The 15,704-nt window shown below is 56.0% G+C and overlaps 1 protein-coding gene across 2 annotated transcripts in view; it reads left to right on the forward strand.

Moving 5' to 3' along the window:
• Nucleotides 1-4,435: 4,435 nt before the first annotated feature.
• TNKS1BP1 (tankyrase 1 binding protein 1) overlaps nt 4,436-15,704 on the forward strand; it is a 25,643-nt gene continuing 14,374 nt past the window's right edge. Inside the window, exons 1-6 of one of the 2 annotated variants that reach the window (XM_019547209.1) lie at nt 4,436-4,636; nt 5,183-5,334; nt 5,909-6,728; nt 9,420-9,489; nt 11,984-13,615; nt 14,930-15,694. In XM_019547209.1, the coding sequence (XP_019402754.1) occupies nt 5,193-5,334; nt 5,909-6,728; nt 9,420-9,489; nt 11,984-13,615; nt 14,930-15,694 (3,429 nt within the window). In that variant the 5' untranslated portion in view covers nt 4,436-4,636; nt 5,183-5,192. The remainder of the gene's footprint in view (nt 4,637-5,182; nt 5,335-5,908; nt 6,729-9,419; nt 9,490-11,983; nt 13,616-14,929; nt 15,695-15,704) is intronic. The other variant, XM_019547208.1, reaches the window with a different exon arrangement.

Consider the following 15,704-nt stretch of genomic DNA (forward strand, 5'->3'; position numbering starts at 1 on the left):
GCGTGCGGCTGCGCGCCAGGCGGGTGCGGGCCCTAGGGCCGGGGCCGACCCGGGTGTGACCCGCACGCCCCTGGGCCCTTGAGGCGCAGGCTGGTGCCAAGGCGGACGGGTGCGGTGCGGTGCGGAGCGGAACACACACTGCGCGCCCCTTGCCAGGCTTTCTGGAGCTGGGGAGGCGGAGGAATGTTCCTGTTCCTGCCTCCGGGACTTGGCTCCTTGTAGCTGCGTTGCAACCCCACCGCGCCAAGTCATGAGACAGACGCTTAAAAAAAAAATCAAGAGATTGGCATGTAAATCGTGCGATGCTATTTTTGAAGCGTGTGCGTGTGTCAAGGGTTGTTTACGAAGGTGCTGGGGGAGGCCTGCCTGCGCCAGCAGGATGTAGGGTACTGTGGGTCAGGAGTGAGAGGCAGCAGCAGGGCTGGGGGGCTCTGGCTTGGGAGTGAGGGACACACACATGGACACGCAGAGGGACAACACCCAGCTGGTAAGTGGAGGGGAAGGGGCCTTTGCCCCAGGAGCTGAGCCGCACCATGCCAGTGTGTTTCCTGCTGTCAGGGGACATGCTGCGCGGCCAGTGCACCCCACATCTGTTGCACGCCCAGTGGGTGCCAACAGCGTTGCATGGCTAATCTCCTGGGACAAAGGCAAAATGGTGTAGAGCCCCAAGCCCACAGCGGACAACCTGCCTTTACCCCCACACAAATCTGGGGGACACATGCCCCCCATTTCTCCCATGGGGGTATGCACTACAGCAGGGAGCAGTGCCCTCCTCCATGCTCTGGATGAGCCACCTGCTACATGACCCACAAGGCCCCAGGGCCCCATTAACTACAGCCCCTATGCCACTCCCTCACCGTGGGGGCCTCAATCTGCCCCCGCCCTCCCCTCCACAAATTTACCAGCTGGGCACTCTCTACGTACACCAGTAGGAAAATCCCGTGATTTGAGGGTTGTATCCTGAGATCATGAGTTGGGGTTAATTTGATTTGGAAATCAGGACTCTCACAACTGTTTTGTGAGAGTTGGCATTGCTGCTATAGTGATGGCACCACTAAGCCTTGATGCTTGGGCCTGCCCCACCTGGTCTCTCAGTCCCTAGAGCTGGTTTCACTTGGCTTCCTTTTGATTGTGGCTCCCAACTACCCTCCACCAAGCTGCTCCTTTCTGGGGCAGAAGCAGAAGGCTCCATCCCTTTGCCTTCTCCTACTACAGGTGAACTTATGGCTCCTAGTCTTTGTATCTGAGGGTTCTTGCTTTAATATTCCTGGTCTGATGCTATACACTATTCCTCCTCTGCTGGGAGTCATCTGCTCTCAACCCTGGAGATGGCTGGGGCTTCCTTCTCATTTTGCCTTGGTTCCCTTATGCCCACTTCTCAGGGTGACCTGAGCTCTGGTGGTAGCAACAGGCATGTGGTAAAGTCGGGCCTGTGCTGTAGTCCACTGCTGGTTATAGCTCTGTTGGTCAGAGGGTGAAGAGTTGTGGTCCCTGACCAATACAGCTAGGCAACTGAAATGTCTAGCATAGACACAAAGAAATGCAAAACTCTAGAACTCTTGGTTCAGAGATGATACCTTTTATTAGACTAACTAAGAAATTGCAAAAAAAATTATCTTTTTTTGCAAGCATTTGGGCATGTGCACCCTTTTTCAAGCTGAGAGAAGATGAAAAGTCCCAGGTAGAAAATAAACTTGGAAAGTTTTGCATTTCTTTTTGTCTCAGACCAACACAGCAACCAAGTACATCCTTGTAGCATAGACACAGGCATGCTGGCTTGGTCTTTTGGGAGACTGCATCCCTTTGGGGATGGTATAAACTCTTCTGGCAGAAGTGATCTTTTGTAGATAGGAAGGAGGTTGCCAACAGCAAAGCTTTTTCCAGCATAGATCAGGCCTGTGTCTGTACCAGGAGCACCCTGCTGCTACGGGGATGCTAGTGGGCTTTGCTATGCTGTCTGTGTTCTTAGTGTGGACGTGGACAGCCTAGTAAAGTGGTGTTTTGTCCTGATGTAACAATCCTTGTTCCATCAAAACCAGCTGTGCTAGTGAAAACAGTTTTTGGCTAATACTATGGCTCTAGCGCTGGCAGCTTCAGTTGTATTGATCCCCCCTGGATCAACACCTGTAGTATGGGCCTGGCCTGAATGAGCTCATGAGAAGGGTGACTGTTTCCCACCAAAAGCCTCTCACACCCACGGCCTTCTCTCCTGTCAAGGTATCTTTTGGCTTGATCTGTCCCCCTCTTCCTAGAGTCCTTTGCTAGGAGATGTGCTCTGCCCCTGCCCCTTATACTCTTCCTCTGCTGAGTTCCTGGGGTTCCCCTCTCTCTTCAGAGGTCTGGATCCACTCTCTATGTTCCCACCTGGGTAGAAAATGCTGCGTGACTTCCCTTCAGTTCAGTCCTTGCTGTCTTGAGCCCCTTTTTCAGGGACTGCCCAGCCCAGGAAACATAAATCAGCTCTTCTCCACTTGTCCTCCCTGATCTGCCTTCTCAGGATGCCCCCCATTGTGGCCCCCTCTCCCGCTCTGCTATCTCTGGGCCCATCTGGCAGGTCTTTCATCTTGCCTAATTCTCTTCCTACTTGGTTCTGCACCTGGGGACAAAATGTGCTCTAATTGAATGGTGCTGTGCCACACTTGGCTGCATCTAGCACTTGGCTGAGAGAGTGCCTGGGGACATGGCTGGAGAGATGCTCTGTGGGACAAAGACTCGGGCATGCTTTTCTGATGGGGGCTGGCAGGGTGAGTTCAGGGGTGTGTGTGGAGTTCCCCCAGTGGCAAGGGGTAAGGTTTAGGAAGGACAGACTCCTTCCAGGAATACCCTTATTGGACGATGCACCCCTTGGCAGGGTGTAGCAGAGTCCGTATTTGGACCCTGGCCCTGGCTCGGGGTTGTCTGATGGTCCCTAGTTTGTAGAATGACTGGGACTCAGTTACTTGTCTGGGAGATTGTACCACAGCTTTGCATATCACTGAGGGTGACTAGGTCAGAAACCCAGGTGATGCCAGAAGGGAGGGAGACTGGGCAGTGCCCAGCCAATGCTTTCTCAGTGTTGGGGAAAATCAGGAAGAGTTATTGGAGGAAAGCCTGAGAATATAAGGTCTGAACTTGTGGAACAAGAAGGGACATGGGCACTATGATGGTGAAGTTTGGGTGGAATGTCAGGGATGTTGGCACCCGTGGGACAGATGAATTGGGTTATGGGGAGGAGACCCAGTGCAGAAGGAGGGTGCAATACTGGTGCAGTTTTGAGGTGAGTCAGGAGGGGACACAGTGTGGTTGGATATTCAGTGGCTTTTGGCACTGCAGGCAGGGCTGTGTTGGGGTTTATGGAGGGGTCATAGTATGGATGGAGAGCTGGGGTATCAGCACGACTGGGGGACGAGTCAGGGTCTAGGGCAGGGATGCAGTGTAGAAGGAGTGTCTACATATTGGCTTTGGGGGTGTGCATCAGGGAAAGGGGGGAAACAGTGGTTGGGGCAGTGTGTGGGGTAGGAGGTGTAAGCCACAAGGTGGGGGGGGTAAGATGGAAGGGGTCATTGCGTCCTGCTCATGGCTCAGTTCCTTACAGCCTGCCCCAGGCTTATCCAGTGCTGTTGCTTTCTTGGCACTTTGCTGGCCTGGGGGTGGTCATGTCCTGGTAGCTGTGCAGGAGGAGGGGGTGGGCTGAGGCTGGAGTCAGGGGGGACTCTGAGATGGTGTCCACTCTTGGCTGTGCTGGGTCATGCTTTCTGCTTGGCCACGATCTGGCCCTCTCCCGAAATCTAGTGGGAGGGTGTTGCCACAGCAACGGGACCAGGCCCTGGCTTTACCTCATTGAATTCCAGCGCTGCGCCAAGTGATTGGGAAATGGAAGAGCTGGGGGGGGGAGTGTGAGATTGGGGGGGGATGTCTTCCAGATGTGCCCTCCCCAGCTCTGTTTATCCGGGTTTGGACTGTGCAGCTGTGATGTCAGCTCCCTAGAGACGGGGTGGGGGGGACCGTTCCCATAGCTCTGCAGGGACAGGCAAGGGAGAGAGTGACAGGCAAGAGAAGGGGTTGGTGGGGGAGAAAGTGGGCTAGGGGAGGAGGAGAGAGGAAGGGAGGGGCATGGAAGGGAAGGGCAGGACAGGAGGGGGAAAGGGTGTGGAAGGGAGGAGTGGGGCAGGAGGAGGGGGCAGAACAGCAGGGCGGGCAAAGAAGAGTGAGGCAGGAGGGGAGGGGAAGGGTTTTGGAATGGGGAGGATGGAGGGGCAGGGCGACAGGAGGCAGTGTGGTGGGGAAGGGGTGACAAAGGGAGGAAGGTGGAGGGGCAGAATGGGGAGTGCAGCAAGGCAGGGGAAATGGGGTAAAAGAGGGTGTGGAAAGGGAGGAAGGTTGGGGGAGGGGGAAGGGAGGAGAGGGCAGGGCCAGGCAAGGCACAGGCCAGCAGAGCTAAGCTGAGCGGGTTTTTCCCGTCCCTGCAGCGTGAGTCACGGGAGCCACAGGAGCTTGTGCGAGGACGCCAGCTCTCTTCCAGCTCTGGCTCCAGCACCCTCCCTCTCTCTCTCCCTGCTCCGGCTCCCGCTCCTGCTCCTTCTCTGTGCCTGTCCTGCTCAGGGCCTCTGACATTGCTGTGCTGTCCAAGCTCAGAGATGAGGTAGCTGCAGGGAAGGTGAGCCACATCGGGAGGGAAGGCATGCAGTGGTGGGATCAAAAGGGGTGACATCTGGTACCAGGAGGGTAAGAGGCTGGGGAAGTTGGGCATAGTGCGTTCGTGTTAGCACAGTGTATGGTGGAGGGGGAGGGGAGGGGAAGATCTGGGGGGCTGGCACTGTACATAGGGCAGTTGTGAGTTGTGCATGGACTTGGGGACCTGGAAGGCTGGGGTGCAGATAGGGCTGTGTGGTGTTGGAGCTGAGTGGAGCGGGCTCTGATGGTAAGAGGCAGGACCCATGCTGTCCAGCTGGGTCTCAGCTGGTTCCCTTGCTGTGGGACAAGGTGAACTGGGGGCAGGGCTGATACAAAAACGGGGCTGCAGGGTGCAGCTCTGGAAAGGGGTCTTTTCAGGAGGAGCTGGGAGACAACTGATCAGCTAGGTGTGAAGGGGCCAAATTCTGAGGGGTCTGCTGGGAAATCCAGGCCATGCATGTCCTGTAGAGAGGGACTACCTGTTCCTTTCCTGTCTCGCCATCCTATAACATCCCTCTCCTCTCTATAGGGGCTGACGCATGCACTGCATCCATCAAGACTCAATTCCAGCTTCCGCCATGGCCTCCCAGCCTCAGCCCCTGCACCCTCCATTTCCCTGCACCCCCTCCAATGGCAGTAGGGAGGATGGGGCTGGGCAGCTGTCTGGTGGCCCCGAGTCAGGTCTGTGCTCTGGGGAAGAGGAGCTGAGTGGAGGTGGGATGTTTGGGCTTGGAGGGAAGGGGGCAGAAAAGAGGGGTGGCAGAGTTCATAATATTTCCTTGGAGCAAGAGGTGGGGAAAAGGTGGGGCAGGAAGTGTCACAGTTCAGGTGACACCAGGGAAGGATATCAGGAAATGGGGTGTGGGGTGCTAGCTCTGATCTGCCTTGAGCCTGGGGGCTTTTGCTAGTTTAGGTAATGGGGAGTGGGATGAGGGGCTTCTCCCCTCTAAGGGGCATTTTCTCTAATTCTGTGTGAGGGTGGGAAGCAGGGTCATGGGGCTCAGACCTTGATCACTTCCACTATTTTGAGGTCCATCTATGACACAGGTTTGAGTTCTCACTCTGGTAGTGCCTTCACAGAACCCCCTTGGACACTGAGCACAGGCCCTGGACAGTTGTTACCCTGTGGGAGGGCCCCACCCTTGCAGCCCATGGTCATGGTGCTAGACCACTCTGCTGTGGTAGAGGAGGCTGTCATTGCCTCTTTCATGAGGTTTACCTCTGAGGTGCACTCCCACCCCTTCTCTCCCTGCAGGTGACAGTCGCCCAAAACCTCCGGTCAGGCCTAAACCCCGTGTGCTGCCCAAGCCATCTGTGCCAGCGAAGCCCTGTACTCCGTTGCCGTCCCTTGGGGTGCGACACACCCATACCGAGCTGCCTTCTGCTGAGAAGATCAACCGCTTGGCGGGTCCTAAGCCATACGGTGCTGGGTTCAGCAGTGTTGTTAAGCGCCCTGCTTTCAGCCTCAGGAGCTCCATGGGAGAGGCTGCCAATGGGAAAAAGGGTTCTTCTCCCCCACCTGGCACCAGGGTTCTGGCTTCAGCATTGCTCACAGCTGAAGATCTGCCTTGCGTACCAGGGGAGGAAGGAGGGTCTTCTTCCCCTGTGATGCCGCAGGCTGTGGGACTCCTGGGGGCTCGCAAAGTGACTTCTCCCTTCAAGGTGAAACCAGTGCCAGTGGCAACCAAGCCAGAGCGCTTCCCTGGCACCACAGTGGAGGAGATCCTAGCCAAGATGGACCAACCTCGCAAGGAGGGGCCACTCAGCCCTGACAGGGCTTGGGCCCTGCGTTCTTGCAGCTCTGACAGTGGCTCCTACTTTACACCCAAGGGCTTCACTGCCATTTGGAGACGTGCCAACAGTGAGGAGGTGGGTGAGAGTGACACCACCTTCATCTTTGAAGCTTCCCGGGACTCCCTGCCTCCTGAAGCTCTGGAGAGTAAAGAGCACCCCAGGAATGAGTTGGGCTCCCTTCCCTCTTCCTCCTGCTCATGCCCAAGTTCTAATGGACAGCACTTGCTTGAGCCCCCAGATGGAGCAGCAGAGAGCGACTTTGGCACTGTGCCTACGACAAGGTGAGGGGCAGGTGGCCCTGGGGGTAGGGGGCAGAGGACTGTTGGTAGCTTTCCAGGGTTACATTGCCTGTTCTTGCATGGGTTGGTATGAAAGTAACTTTGCAGTGAATTGTGGGTAACTGGAAACAGGTAGAAACTTGGGGGTGGGGCTGAGGCAGGTCTCCTCTGAGGGGAGTCAGACAGAACTCAAGCAAGGGGATTATAGTCTCCTGTTTATACCCTGAGTAAAACAGCACTCATTGGCTGGCATCTGCAGCTGCACAGGAGGGGCAGAAGCCCTGCAGTAGCCAGCATGGGTTCATCTGTGCCCCATATGTTAGCCCTCTCTGGATTCCTCTGAGATTGGCTTACGGTGTCAAGCAGGGTGTTGAATACGCTAGCCAGGGTGCACGTAGCATTCCCCATGACAGCTTTATTTCTGCTGCCCACAGGAAAAGTTCCCTTTTGTACAGGAACCAGCTGTCCTGGCACAAGCAAATTTAGAAGTGCTCTGATGCTTGGGTCAGAGGCTCAGGCACTCTAGCTAGAATGGTGGGGGAAAAAAATCCAATCCCAGATCTACTGGGGAAACCACACCCGCAAGTAAGTTAGCTTTAAACTCAGCTGGGAACATCCACAAGGGTCTTTTGTACCAAATCTCACATTGGGCGGCTCTGTTAGAGCAGAGTCATGTTGCATGGTTGGCCCAGGGAGTGCTTTGCCTTAAAGTATCTCTGAGGCCAACTACAGATTCAGCTTCTGTTACCAAGGAGTCACCTGCTTGGTGACTTAATCAGTGGACAAGACTTTGCTTCATCTGGAGTTGCCAGGAAGGTTGCTTAGCTGAACCCAAGTGAGCCACTTTGGCTTTATCCACCTTCACTGGCCTCTGCTGGCAGCTGTCACTCCCAAGCCACCAGTGCTGCATCTTGTTTCTGCTAGCCTGTTGCAGCCCCAGTGAGACAGGCAACAGTTGATGGAGGGGCTGCAGCATCTAATAGAAGGTATGGGAGCATATACCCATACTTGTTGCCAGCAGAAGCCTTTCTTGCTAAGCAGAAGTGGCATAATTCTAGCAGGAAGGGGGTCCTGTTGCTATGGAAGGACGGCCTGTGTGGAGGTTCTGCTATTACATTTTTGTAGTGGGACCAGGGCTTCCTAAGGGGAGCACTGCACTCCTAGTAGGCACAACATAACTCAGCAGGCAGGTTCTCCTGCTGGATTAGTAGAGCCGCCACCTGGAATGACCAGCTGTCTTAACAGAAAGACTTTTCCCCCTGGTTTACGTTGTGTCTACATAGTGGAGGAAGATTTCTGGCAGAGTGCTGTCAGTTGGGGAAGGATGGCTTTTTCATGTTCTTAATTGGCAGTGCTACATTAGCAAAACTTTGTCACTTAAATCTGCTCTGTACGTCTGTGCTGGGTTCTGTCCCTGAAAGCCTGGGTCCTGTGCTGTGCAGGTGTGGGTTTTTATAGAATCAGAAAATTTGGGTTGGAAGGGGGTCCCCAGGGGGGCCATCTAGTCCAACCCTCTGCTCAAAGCAGGGCCATCTCCAACTATATTATCCCAGCCAAAGCTTTGTTTACCTAGGTCTTAAAAACCTCCAAGGATGGAGATTTCACAACTTTTATGGGTAATGCATTCCAGTAGCTTAGTACCCTCCTCATGCTGAAGTTTTTCCTAACATCTAATCTAAACTTCCCTTGCTGCAACTTGATGCCTAGCTCCTTGTTCTGTCATCTGCCACTACTGAGAACAGTCTAGCTCCATGCTTTTTGGAACCACGCTTCAGGTGGTTGAAGGCTGTTATTAAATCCCCCCTCAGTCATCTTCTCTCTAGACTAAATAAGCCCAGTTCCCTCAGCCTTTCCTCAGAAGTCATGTGCCCCAGCCGACTAGCCGTTTTTGTTCCCCTCTGCTCTACTCTCTCCAATTTGTCTACATCCTATCTGTAGTGGGGAGCCCAAAATTGGACACAGTACTTGTGCTGTGGCCTCACTAATGCAGAATAGAGGAGAATAATCTCATCCTCAGTCTGCTGGCAGCACTCCTACTAATTCCACCCAGTATGCCGTTAGTCTTCTTCGCAACAAGGGCACACTGTTGGCTCATATTCTGCTTATTCCCCACTGTAACCCCCATGTCCTTTTCTGCAGAGCTGCTGCTTAACCAGTTGGTCCCCAGCCTTGTCCTACCTCTTTGGAGAGGCAGGGGCTTGGGGGATGCAGTGAGGGAAGGTGAGACTGGGTTTGGGCATGGGAAAAGGTTTGGGACAGGGAAGGTCCTATACTGGAGTGAGAAGACATGTGGAAAGTCAGCCATAGGCAGCAGCTGAATTTGGTACAGGAGAGGTTTGGCCTGGAAGGTGGGTGTGAAGGTCCATGGAATGGAGAAAAAGGTAGGCCAGAGGTGGATCCTGGTGAGACTGGAGAGGGAAAGAGAGGACGGGTGGGGGAAAGTTGGGATGAGAGGCTGGGCAGGGAGCTGGTGTGGAGTGTGGTTCTAGCTCCACACAGTGTAGCTCACACCCAAAGGAAATGTGTAGCAGGGCCTAGAAGAGACTCTTGACTTCTTAGCTTGGAAAGAGATCCCCAGAGAGTCATGCCTTCTTCTCTCTCCAGCCAGTTCAGAGCTCTCAGGGGCCTGAGCAGGAGGGGTCCTGGCTGCCTGCTTCAGATAGTAACCCCCATACTTCACTTTTCTTTCCTCAGAGCCTCCCCAGCCAGCACCAGCTGTGACGGAGATCCATCGGGACACAGAAGGCTGCTGTCCACCCCTGGTGTGAGTTCTCAACTTGGCCCCCACAGCGCGGCATCTGCTCTACTGGGCTCTCTCCTTCAGTGCTCTCCTGTCTCCTCCTGGGCTCCCTCCCTCTGGGGTGCGTTTCTCTTTTCTTCTTTCTCTGCCAGGCAGTAGGGAACTGGCTCCTGCATCTCTTCCTTTTGCCCCCACTCTAGGACTGGTGGGATATTGGGAGCTCAGATGTCCTGTATAGGTCTGTGAGGATCTCAGTCCCACTCAGGCTTCATTGCTGTAGTGATGGGAAGGAAGCAGGAGAGCAGGCCAGTGCACAAGCCAGGGTCTCTTGGAAGAAGTGTGTAGGCTGGGCCCAGTGCCCTTGGCTCTCTCAGCCCTGTCCAATGCTGGGATCTCAGCATTATCATCTCAGCCGGCTCTGAACAGTGAGCAGCAGTGACTCACTGCATTGTGCTCAGTGACCCAACAGGTATGCATGTGAGGGTGCGTCCCTCTGGGCCCACTGCCAAACCCCCTTGGCACTGAGGGTGGGGCAGGACAGGATGGGAAAGCCCCTCTTCTCACCCTCCTCTCTGCCAAGGAGATAAGAACCAGCAAGAAATTAACTATTAACTCCCTTCCCCTTACATTTGGTGATGGGCAGGGGTCCTGGTTTTCCTTGACAAAAAATCGCAAATTCTCTGATAACCCCCCCAAAATCTGTGATTAAAATGAAAGGCCTCTCCTTGCCCCTCCCTTCCCCCCTGCCCTGCTGGAGTGGGTCTCCAGCTCTCAGAGCTACAGGGTCCATGGACCTGGGTCTGCAGCCCTATCCTCCCAGCAGAAGGTGGCAGCTGCTGCAGTGGAGCAGAGCCTGGCTTTCCCCCAGTGCTGCCTGTCTGCTGCAGGCTTCGGTGGGGTGCGGCCAGCTCCCCACCACTGTGCATACTCTTGGGGGAGCAGTGGGGATCAGTGCCGCCAGGATTTGTGTGTGGGGGCGAGCGCAGGCTTGGGCTCCTGTCCTCCCCTGGGGCCTCCGCAGCCTGGCAGGTACAACCCAGCACTGCAGGGCAAAGTAGGGCCATGCGGGGAAGCTGCTTGCTGCTGTGAGCTCCGCGTTACCCTGGCAAAGCATTCCGTGAATGTGTGGCAGCAGCGGGGGCGGTGGTGCAGGGTTGTGCCTCTCACTGCTGCCGCGCATGCAGGGGATGCGTCTCCAGGGCAATGCAGAACTTGCAGTGGCAAGCACCTTCCGTGCTCGGTCCTGCTGTGCCTTTCAGTGCCAGGCTGCACCCACTGGGCTGAAGAGGCTCTGGGGGAGGGCAGCAGATTGGGAGCCCGAGCCTGCAGTGGGCAGCCCATGCCCATCTCCCTCCACCCCCATGCACAGATCTGGGGGGCATGGGTCTTCCCTGCCCCCACAGGAGTGTGCGCGGTGGAAGGAGCCAGCCTCACACCCAGCCCCCTGGACGAGTCACTCCCAGCCCCAAGCCCCACACACTGCCCAGCTGGGCAGCATTCTCAGCCCTGCCCACCTCCCTCCCTCACTACCCTTATCTGCAAGGAGCTGCTCTCCAGGCTGCCTGGGGTCATGTGCATATACATGCACATGTCTGCTCCCCCCAGCCCCTTGCAGGCTGGAACACTGCCAGCTTGCAGAGAGCTCTTTGCTAAATCCACAGGTTTCTCTGTTAAAATGAGAAATCTGCATTTTCCTTCAGTACGAGGGAAAATCCGTGTTTTGCTCTGTTTTCCTATGGGAAACTGAAAACCCGGATCCCTGGTGACATGCAACTGATTCTCCAGCCTCCCTTGGGGTTGCCATTTTGGCCTGTCTGACGGAATGGGGGAGCAGGAGCCCTGTAGGCCAGTGTGTCCACTCTGCTGCCACAAGAATAGCTTTCTCTTGCTTACTTTCTCTTCTTCCTCTCCCTCCTGTTTCTGCCTGTTGTTTCCTCCCTGCTAGATCAGAGGATGTTGGGGGCCCTTCTGGAAAGGGAGTTAAGGTGCAGGCAGTGGCTAGGCCTGGGTGGGAACCTGCAAACAAGGCTGAGTGAGGGGTGTGGGCAATGAGGCATGATTATGGCTGCAGGGATCCTGGAGATGCAGGGGGAGAGAGGAGTAGAGATGGGGAGTGGCAGCCCCAAGGGAAGTTAGTAACTGTTAGGGCTGAGTCACATAGGGAATTTCTTTGTGGCCCTTTTATTTCACATTGAGACACTCCCTGCAGAGAAGGGGTGGGGGCAACAGGGGCATCTCTTGCCTGTGCTGTTGGGTTCTAACAGACTGATCAAGGTCCTGCACAGGTGGGATGAGGGGCAAAGCTTGACAGGAGTGGGTAATAGGGGTTAGCTGGAGCTGTACCAGGAGATAGGGGAAATGGGTCTGTAAGGTGGTGGTTGGGCTGGCTTGGGGTTCAGAAGGTGTGGTGGGTGTTAGAGCTGTCCTTGGAGGTTGGGGATCACTCGTATGGGGGTGCTGAGGCCTGGCCCGGTACAGGTTATTGTTTATTATACCCAATTTCTTGCTTTTCCCACAGGTCTCCCTTCTGCAGATCTGCTCAGTCCCTGCTGCTGCTGTTGAGCTTCCTGACCAAACAGCCCCTGGTTCTCCTAGTGTTTCTACCAACCTCTCTCAGGCCCCAGGGCCCCCCTATATCTCTCATGAACTCCTGGCCCAAGCACTGGGCTTCCCCGATGTCCCTGCTAAATTCCCAGCCCCAGGTGTGCCTGGCATCCCTGCCAGTGTCACTCCTGGGTCCCTTGGCACCCCTTCTGTGCTTCAGGTGAAGGTCTCTGTTAGTCTTGCCCAGACCCCAGGTGCCCCTAATGCTGCAGCTGAGACCTGTCCTGGGGTATCCCATTTACTAGGGTCACCTGAGGGTCCTGGTGAGACATCTCCAGGCAGCAACAGTCCCCCAGCACCAGGAACCCCTGACACCTCCTTTGAACTCCTTCCCAAGGTCACCTCCTCTCCAGGGTCCCCTGAAGCTCCTTCCCAAACTCTAACCACCTCCAGTCTAGCTCAGGAGCTCCCCAGAGTCTCCCAGTCCCCAGGATCCCCAGAGGCATCCACTCAGTCCCCAGGGTCCCCTAATAGCTTGCCATGTCCTGAACGCAGCTCCCCTTCACTCTCTGGGGACACCAGGCCATACACAGGCCCTGTGGAGTTGTCCCTGCCTGATGATGAGAGGAGGGTCCAGCCCCTGCAGCTGGGGCTCCGGCGCTCCTCGGAAGGGATAGTGCAGCCGTCTGCCAAGGGGCTGGGCATGGAAGAGCTGGGAGGCTCATTGGCTGCCTTGTCCCAGGGAAGGGGTCCTCCCTCAGAGAAGTCCTTGGGAGGCGAGTCAAACTGGAGCCTGTCACAGTCGTTTGAGTGGGCCTTCCCCACCCAGGCTCCTGAGTGGGGGGTGAGGAAAATGGAGTCATCTCCCAGGTCCCCCATCAAAGAGGCCAGTGACTCCAGCATCTCTGAGGGAGGGGAGTTGGATGGGGAAGGTTTGGTCCATCCCGGTACAGCCCCAAGCCCTGAAAGGTCTGGCATGGGAGCAGAAGAATTGAAGCAAGGAGACCCCAGCACTGAACTGGGGAGTGGGAGAGGAGATCAGCTTGATGCTGGTGGATGTTCTGGGAGCACAGAGGCCCCTAGTGAGGTGGGAGAGATCAAGACAGAGGAGTCTGGGAGCAGGGAAATGTTATCTGGGAAAGCAGGGGAGGCAGAGGCCCTGAGTCCTGGATGCCCCACAGGACAAAAGGAGCTAGCTGTGGCTGAGATGAAGGGCCCTGGGGCAGAGGGGGGCACTCTTCAGGAGGAGCAAGATACACTGCCGGTCCATTCTGCTCTTCATCTGACAGAGCCACTCCAAGCTCTAGAGCAGGCTGAGCCCTCTACACAGCCCTGTGTCCTCTTCTCTGATACTGCTCACCTGGACAAGGCTGCCTTCTCCTGGGAGGATGACTCAACGCTGGGCCTAGCCCAAACAGGGCTTGCCCTTGAGAGCATGGAGGGTGCAAAACCGGAGCCAGGAGAGGGAGATGTCGACGCGCTGGGGGGTTCTGAGTCCCACTCTGATCCTTGCTGGCTGGAGGAGCTGCTGGCATCACCCCCGCCCAGTGCTGATGACACTAAGAGGAAGGTGGTGCCCACACCTGGAGACTCTGAGGGGTCTGAGGTAAAGCAGTGGCAGTGGCTGCCTGTTGAGTGAGGGGCAGGAGAAGGGGAGTTGAGCAGGGCATTCCCTTGGGTGTGTGGGGGGTGAGTATGTCTCTGGTGCTTGGTGAGAGGGTGCTCCTCCATGTAGGAGAAGCTTCTGTAGAGTCAGAAGGGTGCTTCCTCCCCAGCACTTCAAAGGTTGGAGGGGGTGGGGGGGGAAGTTGCCCTGGCACCAGTCGGAGGTAACTTTCTCCAGGTGTACTGGGGTCAAGGGGAAGTTTTTCTAGAGGTCGCTTCTCCAGCACCAGTAGGCAGCACTCTTCTGTGGGAGAGGGCATGGGGATGGATTTGAGGCTCCCCTTTCAGTCCACACATGCAGAAGTGCTGGAACGGGTTAATCCCTGCCTGATGGCAGTGGGTGGGTGTGCCATGCTGAATGAGCCAGGCTTGGTTCTGGGCAGCCAAGCCCTGAGTGAGTGAGTGTGCAGAGTGGTTGGACAGGTTGTGTGGAGGCAGAGCAGGAACGTGCCGGGGGAATGGGGGTGGGGTGAAGCACAGAAGGTAAGTGCAGCACAGCTTGCTGCACGCTCTCCCACCACCTCTCCTGGCTTTCCCTTCTGGGGCATACGGGAGCCCCCAGTTTGGCACAGCAATGGACAGGGATGGTGGTAGGACATCAATCCTGCAGAGGCTCTTGGCTAACTTGGAGCTGCGGGATGAGGCCGGGCGTGTTCGACACTCAGAGCAGTTGAATGCTCCCTGGATGGGCGTGGCACCTGTGAGTACGCAGAAAGAGCGCACCTTCTGGCCCCCTGGCAGTCAGGCTTGGGGTCCCGCTGCAGGGGGGTAGGCAAGGGATCCTGATGATCTCTGCTGCTGCCCTGCTGGCATGCCCTATTCCTCCAGGTTTTATGGTGATGAGCAGGAGGGCTTGCAAGAGGTGAAGAGGCTGGGGATGTGCCACAGGAGCTGCTGAACTAGAGACCTCCAGAATAGCCTGGTGGAGGTTACACTCAGAAACAGGATGCCTTCCCATCCAGGAGGGTGGGGAACAGGTGATGCTGGGGGTCAGGAGGGGGCCTCTTCATTCTCCTGTCCATAGGTTAACCTGGAACCCCAGTGCTGCAGCTCCAGCTGGGAAAGTACTTAAGATGGAGTGCTTCAAGCTCAAGGGGGTGCCACAAACCCAAGGCGGGTCCTCTTCCTTCCTGTCCTGTAGCAAGGCTGCTTTGGGGTGGAAGGGACAGGACTGTCCCAGCTGGGTCTCCACATTCATCCTTGTCCCAAATTCCCTTTTCCTCTAAATCACCTGTCTCCCTCCCTTTCTGCACAGGGTCTCCTTGGCTGGTCGCGGAAGGACCTGCACAGTGAGTTTGGCATTGGAGAGGCCCGCCAGGTCAGTGACTTTGATTGGGCCGGGGAGCCTGGCTCTGGGAAGAGAGACTGGCCCAGTGGGTATGGAGCAAGCGAGACCGAACAGGACCGGGCTTTTGGCACCAGTAAACGTGACTGGGCCAGTGCATACAGCATTAGTGAAGCTGATCGGCAGGATGGGGTGTTTGGTGTCAACGGGAAAGAGTGGGCCAGTGAGTACAAAGGGACAGAGGTAATGGGGGATTCCAGCACTGGGCACAGAGACTGGCCTGACACTTATGGCCTTGGGGATGGCCAGCATCAGGATGGAGACTTGAGCACTTCCAAGCCAGACTGGACCAGCCAGTACAGCATTGGCAGCACTGACAGCCAGGGTATGGAATTTGGCACCGGGAAGCCAGACTGGACCAGCAGCTATGGTATTGCAAGTGGTAACCAGCAAGATGAGGAGTTCAGTTCTGGTAAGCCAAGTTGGACCAGTGAGTATGGTATGCGTGATATTGGCCAGCAGGACAAAGACTTTGATGTTGGGAAGTCAGGCTGGACCAGTGAGTATGCCATGGGTGACACCAGCCAGCAGGACAAGGAGTTCAGTCCCAGCAAACCAGCATGGACCAGTGAGTACAGTGTGAGTGATGCCAGCCAGCAGGACAAGGAGTTCAGTCCCAGCAAGCCAAGCTGGACTAGTGAGTATGGTGTGGGTAGCAGCAGCCAGCAGGACAAGGAGTTCAGTC

Source organism: Crocodylus porosus, unplaced genomic scaffold (assembly GCF_001723895.1).
Source record: "Crocodylus porosus isolate Cpor-Errol unplaced genomic scaffold, CroPor_comp1, whole genome shotgun sequence".
Taxonomy (NCBI): Eukaryota; Metazoa; Chordata; order Crocodylia; family Crocodylidae; genus Crocodylus; species Crocodylus porosus.